Source organism: Mustelus asterias, chromosome X (genome assembly GCF_964213995.1).
Source record: "Mustelus asterias chromosome X, sMusAst1.hap1.1, whole genome shotgun sequence".
Classification (NCBI taxonomy): Eukaryota; Metazoa; Chordata; class Chondrichthyes; order Carcharhiniformes; family Triakidae; genus Mustelus; species Mustelus asterias.
This window is the reverse complement of record NC_135834.1, coordinates 4,790,658-4,806,524: the sequence shown is the minus strand read 5'-3', so window position 1 is coordinate 4,806,524 and position 15,867 is coordinate 4,790,658. Positions and strand designations below refer to the sequence as shown.

Sequence of the window (15,867 nt, the reverse complement as noted above, 5' to 3'; positions counted from 1 at the left end):
TCCAGTGAAAACAATCCTAGTTTATTCAACCTCTCCTCATAGCCAACACCCTCGAGACCAGGCAACATCCTGGTGAACCTTCTTTACACCCTCTCCAAAGCTTCCACATCCTTCTGGTAGTGTGGTGACCAGAACTGTACACAATTCAAATGCGGCCTAACCGAGGGTTTTGATTGTTTGATGTAAGGACATGTTGACCAATTTCCTGCTTCAAGTGGAGGGAGGGGAGGGAGCAGGCTGAACGAGGTAAAGTGAATCAGTATGTCCCCCTAACACATGCTCCCTTTTTGACTTTGAGCCTGTGGTATATTTTATATTTCTCAGAGCTATATAGAGATGACACTCCTTTCTAAGTGGGCAACAAGTTTATTTACAAGAGTTTTAAAATATCTCCGCAATTACAAAATGTCCGCACTCAACACTTATCAAACTCTGGCTTCTAGTCACTTCTGTGGCATGGGTTTATTTTGCTCTGAGTCATCACCCAGACTCAATCACTCGAGCACAGTGAGCATCGATCTTTTACCAGACTTGCATAGTCAAATGTAGACCAATCCAACACTACAGAACCAATGAATTTCGACCATGGAGGTAATGCCGAACAAATTTGTTAGAATTTTGCGGAAATGTAACCAAGTGTGTGGATGAGGGAAGTTCAGTTGATGTAGTTTATATGGATTTTAGAAAAGCTTTTGACAAGGTCCCACATGGGAGGCTGATTGAAGCACATGGAATTCAGGGAAAGTTAGCGAGATGGATCCGAAACTGGCTTCGTAATAGGACACAAAGGGTAGTGGTAGCGGGCTGTTCGAATGACTGGAGGCTGGTGTCCAGTGGTGTACCACAAGGATCAGTGCTGGGACCCTTATTGTTTGTACATAGATGTGGCACAGTGGGTTAGCACTGCTGCCTCACAGCGCCAGGGACCTGGGTTCGATTCTCAGCTTGGGTCACTGTCTGTGTGCAGTCTGCACATTCTCCCCGTGACTGCGTGGGTTTCCTCCGGATGCTCCGGTTTCCTCCCACCGTCCGAAAGACGTGCTGGGTAGGTGCATTGGCCGTGCTAAATTCTCCCTCAGTGTAACCCGAACAGGAGTGTGGCGACTAGGGGATTTTCACAGTAACTTCATTGCAGTGTTAATATAAGGCGACATGTGACACTAATAAATAAACTTTAAACGATTTAGATGAAAATGTGGGGAGAATGTTAAGCAAGTTTGCAGATGACACCAAGAATGGGAGGGTGGTTAATAGTGAAGATGGTTGTAGGTTACAGGAAGATATCGACAGGTTGGTCAGATGGGCAGAGCAGTGGCAGATGGTGTTTAACCCGGATAAGTGCGAGGTGATGCACTTTGGAAGAAGAAACAAGATGAGGGAGTGTTTAATAAATGGCAGGACACTGGGAAGCCCAGAGGAACAGAGGGATCTTGGGGTAATTATTCACAGATCCCTGAAGGCGACAGAGCAGATGGATAGGGTAGTTAAGAAGGCATATGGGACACTGCTTTTATCAGTCGTGGTATAGAGTACAAGTGTAGGGAGGTAATGTTGGAGCTGTACAGAGCGTTGGTGAGGCCACAGCTGGAGCACTGTGTGCAGTTCTGGACACCTCACTATAGGAAGGGTGTGGTTACACCAGAGGGAGTACAGAGGAGATTCACCAGGATGCTGCCTGGGATGGAGTATTTGAGCGATAAGGAGAGACTGGATAGGCTTGGATTGTTTTCTCTCGAGCAGAGAAGGGGGACATGATTCAGGTGAATAAGATTATGAGGGGGATGGACAGGGTGAGCAGGGAGCAGCTGTTCCCCTTGGTTGAGGGGTCAGTCACGAGGAGGATAGTTTTAGGGTGAGGGAGGAGGAGATTCAGAGGGGATTTGAGAAAACATTTTTTCACTCAGAGGGAGGTGGGAATCTGGAATGTGCTGCCTGGGAAGGTAGTGGAGGCTGGAAACCTGACAATCTTCAATAAATATTTGGATGAGCACTTGAAATATCAGAACATTCAAGGATACGGGACAAGTGCAGGAAAATGGGATTAGTGCGCCTTTACTGGGAGATACTGTCAGTACAGACTCGATGGGCCGAAGGGCCTTTTCTGTGCTGTATGACTCTATGACAAGACCCAGTGTGCAGGGGTTGGGATATTCCTGTTGGAAGCTTTGTGGGAGTTAGATGACCTGTTATCAACACAAATTAGAATATAATGGAGCATGTTAGATCCAACGATTGATATAACCCGGATGTGTAGCCCTGATATTTGACACCAGAATCAGGAGAGAAGCAGGGCCCTGCAAATTTATCTCAACTGCTATATGTTCACACTGGTACATCTTGCACTGATGTGCCACAGTTTTCTCTGTTAATGTGCTTCGATCCCCGAAGTTGAGGACAGGGGCAGCACGGTGGCACAGTGGTTGGCACTGCTGCCTTAGTGTCAGGGACCTGGGTTCAATTCCGGCCTCGGGTCACTGTCTGTGCGGAGTTTGCACATTCTCCCCATGTCTGCATGGGTTTCCTCCGGGTGCTCTGGTTTCCTCCCACAGTCCAAAGGTGTACAGGTTAGGTGGATTGGCCATGCTAAATTGCCCCTTAGTGTCCAAAGATGTGTAGGTTAGGTGGATTAGCCATGCTAAATTGCCCCTTAGCATACAAAGATGTGTAGGTTAGGTGGATTGGCCATGCTAAATTGCCCCTTAGTGTCCCAAGATGTGCAGGTTACAGGGAGAATGTGCAAACTCTGCACAGTGACCCGAGGCTGGAATTGAACCCGGGTCCCTCGCGCTGTGAGGCAGCAATGCTAACCACTGTGCCACCGTGCCATCCTGTGTTGGGCGATGAGAATCTGAGATTGAACTTCAGTGTGACTGGTTGTGTTTCAATGGAGCTTTGCTACCCTCTAGTGAACGGATGAAGAATTTCAGGACAGGTACCTTCTCCAATAAGATTGACTGCTTGTTATTATTGTCAATAGGCAGCTATGTTCATGCCCTCTCAGTGGTGAGTTTAAAATTAACCGCCTCATGCAGGCCTGGAGCTGTGAAAGAACACTCGTGTTGGGATTTAATATTCAGCCATCTGAGACTTTATTTGTTATAAGAACATTCAGCAGTGTTTATTCAGCCCCAAGTGAATATAACATGCAGAATGCGACACATTTAGTGTTAGTCACAAAAATTAACAGATCTGTGGGTCTTTATGAAGGTTCTCAGCTGAATGATAGAGGTACGCAGCACAGAAGGAGGCCCTTCAGCCCATCATAGAATCCCTATAGTGCAGAAGAAGGTCATTCAGCCTACCGAATCTGCACCGACTCTCTGACCAAGCATCCCACCCAAGCCCAATTCACGAAACCCCACATACTTACACCACTAATCCCCCTAACCTGCACATCTTTGGACCCTAAGGGGAAATTTACCATGGCCAATCCACCTAACCTGCACATCTTTGGACACTAAGGGACAGTTTAGCATGGCCAATCCACCTAACCTGCACATCTTTGGACACTAAGGGACAATTTAGCATGGCCAATCCACCTAACCTGCACATCTTTGGACACTAAGGGACAATTTAGCATGGCCAATCCACCTAACCTGCACATCTTTGGACCCTAAGGGGAAATTTACCATGGCCAATCCACCTAACCTGCACATCTTTGGACACTAAGGGACAGTTTAGCATGGCCAATCCACCTAACCTGCACATCTTTGGACACTAAGGGACAATTTAGCATGGCCAATCCACCTAACCTGCACATCTTTGGACACTAAGGGACAATTTAGCATGGCCAATCCACCTAACCTGCACATCTTTGGACACTAAGGGACAATTTAGCATGGCCAATCCACCTAACCTGCACATCTTTGGACACTAAGGGGCAATTTAGCATGGCCAATCCACCTAACCTGCACATCTTTGGACGCTAAGGGGCAATTTAGCATGGCCAATCCACCTAACCTGCACATCTTTGGACACTAAGGGGCAATTTAGCGTGGCCAATCCATCTAACCTACACATCTTTGGACATTAAGGGACAATTTAGCATGGCCAATCCACCTAACCTGCACATCTTTGGACACAAAGGGGCAATTTAGCATGGCCAATCCACCTAACCTGCACATCTTTGGACACTAAGGGGAAATTTAGCATGGCCAATCCACCTAACCTGCACATCTTTGGACACTAAGGGGCAATTTGGCATGGCCAATCCACCTAACCTACACATCTTTGGACACTAAAGGATAATTTAGCATGGCCAATCCACCTAACCTGCACATCTTTGGATGCTAAGGGGCAATTTAGCATGGCCAATCCACCTAACCCATGCATCTTTGGACATTAAGGGGCAATTTAGCATGGCCAATCCATCTAACCTGCACATCTTTGGACACTAAGGGACAATTTAGCATGGCCAATCCACATAACCTGCACATCTTTGGACACTAAGGGGCAATTTAACATGGCCAATCCACCTAACCTATACATCTTTGGACACTAAGGGACAATTTAGCATGGCCAATCCACCTAACCTATACATCTTTGGACACTAAGGGACAATTTAGCATGGCCAATCCACCTAACCTGCACATCTTTGGACACTAAGGGGCAATTTAACATGGCCAATCCACCTAACCTATACATCTTTGGACACTAAGGGACAATTTAGCATGGCCAATCCACCTAACCTATACATCTTTGGACACTAAGGGACAATTTAGCATGGCCAATCCACATAACCTGCACATCTTTGGACACTAAGGGGCAATTTAACATGGCCAATCCACCTAACCTATACATCTTTGGACACTAAGGGACAATTTAGCATGGCCAATCCACCTAACCTATACATCTTTGGACACTAAGGGGCAATTTAACATGGCCAATCCACCTAACCTGCACATCTTTGGACACTAAGGGGCAATTTAACATGGCCAATCCGCCTAACCTGCACATCTTTGGACACTATGGGGCAATTTAGCATGGCCAATCCACCTAACCTACACATCTTTGGACACCAAGGGGCAATTTAGCATGGCCAATCCACCTAACCTATACATCTTTGGACATTAAGGGACAATTTAGCATGGCCAATCCACCCAACCTGCACATCTTTGGCGTGTGAGAGGAAACCGGAGCACCCGGAGGAAACCCATGCAGATACGGAGAGAACGTGCAAACTCCGCACAGACAGGCCGGAATTGAACCCGGGTCCCTGGTGCTGTGAGGCAGCAGTGCTAACCACCGTGCCACCGTGCTCTCAGTGTGGGTTGGGCCTAACCCCTTGCTGAGAAACAAGAGGGCAAGAGTACCAAACGATCGTGCCGGCCAGAAAGAATCTTTGATGGCCCACGCATTAATATAGGTGAACAGCAGGGGGTGCTGTTGATGAAGGTTACTGCTGAGAAAGTGGTCATGGATGAACTTTCTGACTTGTCCTATTTTCAGGGCTGGCTGCTCTGTTTTGGGAAGAGCTTCAAACACAGAGATCTACAGGCCGGTGGAGAGCAATCTGGTAAGTTATAAATTAAAGGACTGTCCCGGCCCCAGAGTATCCCTTACTGGGTGTTGGGGCAGGCGGGGAGGCCAAAGAAAGCACTGGCGGGGGACGGTGCAAATTAAATTGCAGATGTTCACACACTTCCATCCCGCCCGCAGTCTTAGTGAAGATATTAATTAAAGCAGCAGAACAAATTATGTCTTTTCCCCACGATATGTCCTCCATTACCTCACGCTGGAGTACAGATTCACAGGGGCGTCCTTGAGCGCCTCATCAAAGTGGTCACTTTTCACCTTTGACCCTGAATAGTGCGTATACAGAGAAATAGGAGCGGGCCATTCGGCCCTCCCAGCTTACACTGCCATCAGGCTGATTCTTTAGTCAGGAATTTCCGTCCGCGCTCATCCCATAACCGGAAAATCCCGCCCGAGATCAACAGACCTTTGCCTTGTCCGTATCCCGTCCCGCTACGATTCCCGTGGCAGGCGGGACGGGAAAATTCCACCCTCTATCTCAATGCCATATTCCCGCTTTCTCCCTGTATCCCGTTGGTGTTCAAGCCAATGCACCGGCCAGGAATCAAACCCGGGCCTCCCGCGTGGCAGGTGAGAATTCTACCACGAAGCCACCGACTCACTTGGTGGAGAAGAACTCGAGTATTGCTGAAACAAGACAGGTGCTGTCGAAGCTTTTCAACTTGCACTCATCAGAGCAGATTCACAAGAAAATACCAGCGGTAAAGATTGGTTGGCAAGTGGACTCTGATTGGTCGAGGCATTGCCAGGGAGATAGCACCAGGGAACCTTCTTCATGGCAGCACCTCTATTAAGATACTCTTTCAGAGAGTCGGTGCTGACTCGATGGGCCGACTGGCCTCTTGTGCACTGGAGGCATTTTATGATGATTCTAAGTGCTGCGCCAAGTGTGCTCGACAGGCACCGCAGCTGCTATCCTGTACACAGGTGTGTGCACATGCCCTTATTAACATAGAATCATAGAATCCCTACAGTGCAGAAGGAGGCCATTCGGCCCATTGAGTCTGCACCGACTTTCCGACAGAGCACCTTATCCAGGCCCGATCCCTGTTACTCCACATATTTACCCCGCTAATCCCACTAACCTACAAATCTTGGGACACTAAGGGGCAATTCAGCATGGCCAATCTACATACAGCTCCACAGCCCTCCCTATCTCTGTAACCTCCTCCAGCCCCTACACCCCTCCCTATCTCTGTAACCTCCTCCAGCCCCTACACCCCTCCCTATCTCTGTAACCTCCTCCAGCCCCTACACCCCTCCCTATCTCTGTAACCTCCTCCAGCCCCTACACCCCTCCCTATCTCTGTAACCTCCTCCAGCCCCTACACCCCTCCCTATCCCTGTAACCTCCTCCAGCCCCCTACACCCCTCCCTATCTCTGTAACCTCCTCCAGCCCCTACACCCCTCCCTATCTCTGTAACCTCCTCCAGCCCCTACACCCCTCCCTATCTCTGTAACCTCCTCCAGCCCCTACACCCCTCCCTATCCCTGTAACCTCCTCCAGCCCCCTACACCCCTCCCTATCTCTGTAACCTCCTCCAGCCCCTACACCCCTCCCTATCTCTGTAACCTCCTCCAGCCCCTACACCCCTCCCTATCTCTGTAACCTCCTCCAGCCCCTACACCCCCTCCCTATCTCTGTAACCTCCTCCAGCCTCTACACCCCTCCCTATCTCTGTAACCTCCTCCAGCCCCATAACCATCCCAGATCTCTACACTCCTCTAATTCTGACCCTTTGAACATCCTCGGTTTCCATCGCTCCGCCAATGGCGGCCGTGCCTTCAGCTGCCTGGGCCCCAAGCTCTGTAATTCCCTCCCTAAACCTCTCCACCCCTCTCGACCTCACTCTCCCCCTTTAAGACTCCCCTTAAAAACCCACCTCAATTTGTGGTGAATCTGTGGAACTCTTTGCCGCAGAGGAGGCTGGGTCATTGAGTGTCTTTAAGACAGAGATAGATAGGTTCTTGATTAATAAGGGGATCAGGGGTTATGGGGAAAAGGCAGGAGAATGGGGATGAGAAAAATATTCGCCATGATTGACTGGCGGAGCAGACTCGATGGGCCGAGTGGCCTCATTCTGCTCCTATGTCTTATGGTCTTATGACCAAAAGCTCACCTGACCTAATATCTCCTTATGCGTCACGGGGTCCGGTCTTTGTGGGGAGTGACTCCCAGGTACCTTGGGAATGATGCAACATTAAAGGTGATTTATAATTAGAAATTGTTGTTATGTGCCAAACCAAATAATTGGGTTCTATCATTTTGTTCCAGTGCCATGAGATCCCCGGACTGAAGATTTTAGCTTACAACGCTCCCATTTACTATGGGAACAAAAACTTCTTCCGGGACGCCATGGCCAAGCTGATTGGATTGACTCCAGACAAGATCAAAAAGAGGGAAAAGAGGAAGCAAGCACTGGAAAGCGCCAACAAAGTGGTGATTCCCACCATTGTATGTCTGCTTCTATTCATTACTGTGTGTGTGTGGATATGCATTTGCTTCTTTTGTGCCTGTGTGCTTATGAGCATGTGTGTATATGTGTGTTGCACACAGGTTTGTGTGTGTGTGTGTGTTGCACACAGGTTTGTGTGTGTGTGTTGCACACAGGTTTGTGTGTGTGTGTGTGTTGCACACAGGTTTGTGTGTGTGTTGTACACAGGTTTGAGTGTGTGAGTGTTGCACACAGGTTTGTGTGTGTGTTGCACACAGGTTTGTGTGTGTCTGTGTGTTGCACGCAGGTTTGTGTGTGTCTGTGTGTTGCACACAGGTTTGTGTGAGTGTGTGTTGCACACAGGTTTGTGTGTGTGCGTGTTGCACACATGTTTGTGTGCGTGTGTGTTGCACACAGGTTTGTGTGTGTATGTGTGTTGCACACAGGTTTGTGTGTATGTGTGTTGCACACAGGTTTGTGTGTGTGTTGCACACAGGTTTGTGTGTGTGTGTTGCACACAGGTTTGTGTGTGTGTTGCACACAGGTTTGTGTGTGTGTGTTGCACACAGGTTTGTGTGTGTATGCGTGTTGCACACAGGTTTGTGTGTGTGTTGCACACAGGTTTGTGTGTGTATGTGTGTTGCACACAGGTTTGTGTGTATATGTGTGTTGCACACAGGTTTGTGTGTGTGTGTTGCACACAGGTTTGTGTGTGTATGCGTGTTGCACACTGGTTTGTGTGTATGTGTGTTGCACACAGGTTTGTGTATGTGTGCTGCACACAGGTTTGTGTGTATGTGTGTTGCACACAGGTATGTGTGTGTGTTGCACACAGATTTGTGTGTGTATGCGTGTTGTACACAGGTTTGTGTGTATGTGTATTGCACACAGGTTTGTGTGTGTATGCGTGTTGCACACAGGTTTGTGTGTGTGTGGCATACAGGTTTGTGTGTGTGTGGCACACAGGTTTGTGTGTGTGTGTGTGTGTTGCACACAGGTTTGCGTGTGTGTTGCACACAGGTTTGTGTGCGTGTTGCACACAGGTTTGTGTGTGTGTTGCACACAGGTTTGTGTGCATGTGTGTTGCACACAGGTTTGTGTGTGTGTGCGTGTGGCACACAGGTTTGTGTGTGTGCGTGTTGCACACAGGTTTGTGTGTGTATGTGTGTTGCACACAGGTTTGTGTGTTTGTTGCACACAGATTTGTGTGTGTGTGTGTTGCACACAGGTTTGTGTGTGTGTGTGTTGCGCACAGATTTGTGTGTGTGTGTTGCACACAGCTTTGTGTGTGTATGTGTGTTGCACACAGGTTTGTGTGTGTATGTGTGTTGCACACAGGTTTGTGTGTATATGTCTGTTGCACACAGGTTTGTGTGTGTGTGTGTAGCACACAGGTTTGTGTATGTATGCGAGTTGCACACAGGTTTGTGTGTGTGTGTGTTGCACACAGGCTTGTGTGGGTATGTGTGTTGCACACAGGTTTGTGTGTATGTGTGTTGCACACAGGTTTGTGTGTGTGTGTGTTACACACAGGTTTGTGTGTGTGTTGCACACAGGTTTGTGTGTGTGTGTGTGTTGCACACATGCTTGTGTGTGTGTGTGTGTTGCACACAGGCTTGTGTGGGTATGTGTGTTGCACACAGGTTTGTGTGTATGTGTGTTGCACACAGGTTTGTGTGTGTATGCGTGTTGTAAACAGTTCTGTGTGTGTGTGTGTTGCACACAGGTTTGTGTGTGTCTGTGTGTTGCACACAGATTTGTGTGTGTCTGTGTGTTGCACACAGGTTTGTGTGTGTGTGTGTGTTGCACACAGGTTTGTGTGTGTGTGTGTTGCACACAGGTTTGTGTATGTATTGCACACAGGTTTGTGTGTGTATGTGTGTTGCACACAGGTTTGTGTGTATGTGTGTTGCACACAGGTTTGTGTGTATGTGTGTTGCACACAGGTTTGTGTGTGTGTTGCACACAGGTTTGTGTGTGTGTGTGTGTTGCACACAGGTTTGTGTGTGTGTTGCACACAGGTTTGTGTGTGTATGCGTGTTGCACACAGGTATGTGTGTGTGTTGCACACAGGTTTGTGTGTGTATGCGTGTTGTACACAGGTTTGTGTGTATGTGTGTTGCACACAGGTTTGTGTGTGTATGCGTGTTGTACACAGGTTTGTGTGTGTGTGTATTGCACACAGGTTTGTGTGTGTATGCGTGTTGCACACAGGTTTGTGTGTGTGTGGCATACAGGTTTGTGTGTGTGTGGCACACAGGTTTGTGTGTGTGTGTGTGTGTTGCACACAGGTTTGCGTGTGTGTTGCACACAGGTTTGTGTGCGTGTTGCACACAGGTTTGTGTGTGTGTTGCACACAGGTTTGTGTGCATGTGTGTTGCACACAGGTTTGTGTGTGTGTGCGTGTGGCACACAGGTTTGTGTGTGTGCGTGTTGCACACAGGTTTGTGTGTGTATGTGTGTTGCACACAGGTTTGTGTGTGTGTTGCACACAGGTTTGTGTGTGTGTGTGTGTTGCACACAGGTTTGTGTGTGTGTGTGTTGCGCACAGATTTGTGTGTGTGTTGTACACAGGTTTGTGTGTGTATGCGTGTTGCACACAGGTTTGTGTGTGTGTTGCACACAGCTTTGTGTGTGTATGTGTGTTGCACACAGGTTTGTGTGTGTATGTGTGTTGCACACAGGTTTGTGTGTATATGTCTGTTGCACACAGGTTTGTGTGTATGTGTGTAGCACACAGGTTTGTGTGCATGTGTGTTGCACACAGGTTTGTGTGTGTGTGCATGTGGCACACAGGTTTGTGTGTGTGTGTGTTGCACACAGGTTTGTGTGTGTATGTGTGTTGCACACAGGTTTGTGTGTGTGTTGCACACAGGTTTGTGTGTGTGTGTGTGTTGCACACAGGTTTGTGTGTGTGTGTGTTGCGCACAGATTTGTGTGTGTGTTGCACACAGGTTTGTGTGTGTATGCGTGTTGCACACAGGTATGTGTGTGTGTTGCACACAGGTTCGTGTGTGTATGCGTGTTGTACACAGGTTTGTGTGTATGTGTGTTGCACACAGGTTTGTGTGTGTATGCGTGTTGTACACAGGTTTGTGTGTGTGTGTATTGCACACAGGTTTGTGTGTGTATGCGTGTTGCACACAGGTTTGTGTGTGTGTGGCATACAGGTTTGTGTGTGTGTGGCACACAGGTTTGTGTGTGTGTGTGTGTGTTGCACACAGGTTTGCGTGTGTGTTGCACACAGGTTTGTGTGCGTGTTGCACACAGGTTTGTGTGTGTGTTGCACACAGGTTTGTGTGCATGTGTGTTGCACACAGGTTTGTGTGTGTGTGCGTGTGGCACACAGGTTTGTGTGTGTGCGTGTTGCACACAGGTTTGTGTGTGTATGTGTGTTGCACACAGGTTTGTGTGTGTGTTGCACACAGGTTTGTGTGTGTGTGTGTGTTGCACACAGGTTTGTGTGTGTGTTGCGCACAGATTTGTGTGTGTGTTGTACACAGGTTTGTGTGTGTATGCGTGTTGCACACAGGTTTGTGTGTGTGTTGCACACAGCTTTGTGTGTGTATGTGTGTTGCACACAGGTTTGTGTGTGTATGTGTGTTGCACACAGGTTTGTGTGTATATGTCTGTTGCACACAGGTTTGTGTGTGTGTGTGTAGCACACAGGTTTGTGTGCATGTGTGTTGCACACAGGTTTGTGTGTGTGTGCGTGTGGCACACAGGTTTGTGTGTGTGCGTGTTGCACACAGGTTTGTGTGTGTATGTGTGTTGCACACAGGTTTGTGTGTGTGTTGCACACAGGTTTGTGTGTGTGTGTGTGTTGCACACAGGTTTGTGTGTGTGTGTGTTGCGCACAGATTTGTGTGTGTGTTGTACACAGGTTTGTGTGTGTATGCATGTTGCACACAGGTTTGTGTGTGTGTTGCACACAGCTTTGTGTGTGTATGTGTGTTGCACACAGGTTTGTGTGTGTATGTGTGTTGCACACAGGTTTGTGTGTATATGTCTGTTGCACACAGGTTTGTGTGTGTGTGTGTTGCACACAGGCTTGTGTGGGTATGTGTGTTGCACACAGGTTTGTGTGTATGTGTGTTGCACACAGGTTTGTGTGTGTGTGTGTGTGTGTGTTACACACAGGTGTGTGTGTGTGTTGCACACAGGTTTGTGTGTGTGTGTGTGTTGCACACAGGCTTGTGTGTGTGTGTGTGTTGCACACAGGCTTGTGTGGGTATGTGTGTTGCACACAGGTTTGTGTGTAAGTGTGTTGCACACAGGTTTGTGTGTGTATGCGTGTTGTACACAGTTCTGTGTGTGTGTGTGTTGCACACAGGTTTGTGTGTGTCTGTGTGTTGCACACAGATTTGTGTGTGTCTGTGTGTTGCACACAGGTATGTGTGTGTGTGTGTGTTGCACACAGGTTTGTGTGTGTGTGTGTTGCGCACAGGTTTGTGTATGTATGCGAGTTGCACACAGGTTTGTGTGTGTGTGTGTTGCACACAGGCTTGTGTGGGTATGTGTGTTGCACACAGGTTTGTGTGTATGTGTGTTGCACACAGGTTTGTGTGTGTGTGTGTGTGTGTTACACACAGGTTTGTGTGTGTGTTGCACACAGGTTTGTGTGTGTGTGTTGCACACAGGCTTGTGTGTGTGTGTGTGTTGCACACAGGCTTGTGTGGGTATGTGTGTTGCACACAGGTTTGTGTGTATGTGTGTTGCACACAGGTTTGTGTGTGTATGCGTGTTGTACACAGTTCTGTGTGTGTGTGTGTTGCACACAGGTTTGTGTGTGTCTGTGTGTTGCACACAGATTTGTGTGTGTCTGTGTGTTGCACACAGGTATGTGTGTGTGTGTGTGTTGCACACAGGTTTGTGTGTGTGTGTGTTGCACACAGGTTTGTGTATGTATTGCACACAGGTTTGTGTGTGTATGTGTGTTGCACACAGGTTTGTGTGTATGTGTGTTGCACACAGGTTTGTGTGTATGTGTGTTGCACACAGGTTTGTGTGTGTGTTGCACACAGGTTTGTGTGTGTGTGTGTGTTGCACACAGGTTTGTGTGTGTGTTGCACACAGGTTTGTGTGTGTATGCGTGTTGCACACAGGTTTGTGTGTGTGTTGCACACAGGTTTGTGTGTGTGTGTGTTGCACACAGGTTTCTGTGTATGTGTGTTGCTCACAGCTTTGTGTGTATGTGTGTTGCACACAGGTTTGTGTGCGTGTTGCACACAGGTTTGTGTGTATATGTCTGTTGCACACAGGTTTGTGTGTGCGTGTGTAGCACACAGGTTTGTGTATGTATGCGAGTTGCACACAGGTTTGTGTGTGTGTGTGTTGCACACAGGCTTGTGTGGGTATGTGTGTTGCACACAGATTTGTGTGTATGTGTGTTGCACACAGGTTTGTGTGTGTGTGTGTGTGTTACACACAGGTTTGTGTGTGTGTGTGTTGCACACAGGTTTGTGTGTGTGTGTGTTGCACACAGGCTTGTGTGTGTGTGTGTGTGTTGCACACAGGCTTGTGTGGGTATGTGTGTTGCACACAGGTTTGTGTGTATGTGTGTTGCACACAGGTTTGTGTGTGTATGCGTGTTGTACACAGTTCTGTGTGTGTTGCACACAGGTTTGTGTGTGTCTGTGTGTTGCACACAGGTTTGTGTGTGTCTGTGTGTTGCACACAGGTTTGTGTGTGTGTGTGTGTTGCACACAGGTTTGTGTGTGTGTGTATTGCACACAGGTTTGTGTGTGTATGTGTGTTGCACACAGGTTTGTGTGTATGTGTGTTGCACACAGGTTTGTGTGTGTGTTGCACACAGGTTTGTGTGTGTATGCATGTTGCACACAGGTTTGTGTGTGTGTTGCACACAGGTTTGTGTGTGTGTGTGTTGCACACAGGTTTGTGTGTACATGCGTGTTGCACACAGGTTTGTGTGTGTGTGTGTTGCACACAGGTTTGTGTGTATGTGTGCTGCACACAGGTTTGTGTGTGCATGTGTGTTGCACACAGGTTTGTGTGTATGTGTGTTGCACACAGGTTTGTGTGTGTGTTGCACACAGGTTTGTGCGTGTATGTTGCATACAGCTTTGTGTGTGTATGTGTGTTGCACACAGGTTCGTGTGTGTGTATGTGTGTGTTGCACACAGCTTTGTGTGTATGTGTGTTGCACACAGGTTTGTGTGTGTATTTGTGTTGCACACATTTTTGTGTGTGTATGCGTGTTGCACACAGGTTTGTGTGTGTATGCGTGTTGCACACAGGCTTGTCTGTGTACGTGTGTTGCACACAGGTTTGTGTGTGTTTGTGTGTTGCACACAGGTTTGTGTGTATGTGTGTTGCACACAGGTTTGTGTGTGTATGCGTATTGCACACAGCTTTGTGTGTGTGTTGCAGACAGCTTTGTGTGTGTATGTGTGTTGCACACAGGTTTGTGCGTATATGTGTGTTGCACACAGGTTTGTGTGTGTTGCACACAGGATTGTGTGTGTATGCGTGTTGCACACAGGTTTGTGTGTATGTGTGTTGCACACATGTTTGTGTGTATGTGTGTTGCGCACAGTTTTGTGTGTGTGTGTGTTGCACACAGTTTTGTGTGTGTGTGTGTGTTGCACACAGGTTTGTGTGTGTATGTGTGTGTTGCACACAGCTTTGTGTGTATGTGTGTTGCACACAGGTTTGTGTGTGTATTTGTGTTGCACACATTTTTGTGTGTGTATGTGTGTTGCTCACAGCTTTGTGTGTATGTGTGTTGCACACAGGTTTGTGTGTGTGTGCGTGTTGCACACAGGTTTGTGTGTGTATGCGTGTTGCACACAGGTTTGTCTGTGTACGTGTGTTGCACACAGGTTTGTGTGTGTTTGTGTGTTGCACACAGGTTTGTGTGTATGTGTGTTGCACACAGGTTTGTGTGTGTATGCGTATTGCACAAAGCTTTGTATGTGTGTTGCACACAGGTTTGTGCGTATATGTGTGTTGCACACAGGTTTGTGTGTGTTGCACACAGGATTGTGTGTGTATGCGTGTTGCACACAGGTTTGTGTGTATGTGTGTTGCACACATGTTTGTGTGTGTATGTGTGTTGCACACAGGTTTGTGTGTATGCGTGTTGCGTACAGTTTTGTGTGTGTGTGTGTTGCACACAGTTTTGTGTGTGTGTGTGTGTTGCACACAGGTTTGTGTGTGTATGTGTGTTGCACACAGGTTTGTGTGTGTGTGTATTGCACACAGGTTTGTGTGTGTGTGTTGCACACAGGTTTGTGTGTGTGTGTTGCACACAGGTTTGTGTGTGTGTTGTACACAGGTTTGAGTGTGTGAGTGTTGCACACAGGTTTGTGTGTGTGTTGCACACAGGTTTGTGTGTGTCTGTGTGTTGCACGCAGGTTTGTGTGTGTCTGTGTGTTGCACACAGGTTTGTGTGAGTGTGTGTTGCACACAGGTTTGTGTGTGTGCGTGTTGCACACATGTTTGTGTGTGTGTGTGTTGCACACAGGTTTGTGTGTGTGTGTGTGTTGCACACCGGTTTGTGTGTGTATGTGTGTTGTACACAGGTTTGTGTGTATGTGTGTTGCACACAGGTTTGTGTGTGTATGTGTGTTGCACACAGGTTTGTGTGTGTGTGCGTGTTGCACACAGGTTTGTGTGTGTATGCGTGTTGCACACAGGTTTGTCTGTGTACGTGTGTTGCACACAGGTTTGTGTGTGTTTGTGTGTTGCACACAGGTTTGTGTGTATGTGTGTTGCACACAGGTTTGTGTGTGTATGCGTATTGCACACAGCTTTGTGTGTGTGTTGCAGACAGCTTTGTGTGTGTATGTGTGTTGCACACAGGTTTGTGCGTATATGTGTGTTGCACACAGGTTTGTGTGTGTTGCACACAGGATTGTGTGTGTATGCGTGTTG

The 15,867-nt window shown here is 47.8% G+C and overlaps 1 protein-coding gene across 1 annotated transcript in view; it reads left to right on the top strand.

The window, feature by feature from the left end:
• slc26a10 (solute carrier family 26 member 10) overlaps positions 1 to 15,867 on the top strand; it is a 73,374-nt gene that overhangs the window by 29,709 nt on the left and 27,798 nt on the right. The window contains exons 12-13 of the mRNA XM_078201031.1: positions 5,449 to 5,515; positions 7,812 to 7,991. Coding sequence (XP_078057157.1) covers positions 5,449 to 5,515; positions 7,812 to 7,991 — 247 coding nt within the window. The remainder of the gene's footprint in view (positions 1 to 5,448; positions 5,516 to 7,811; positions 7,992 to 15,867) is intronic.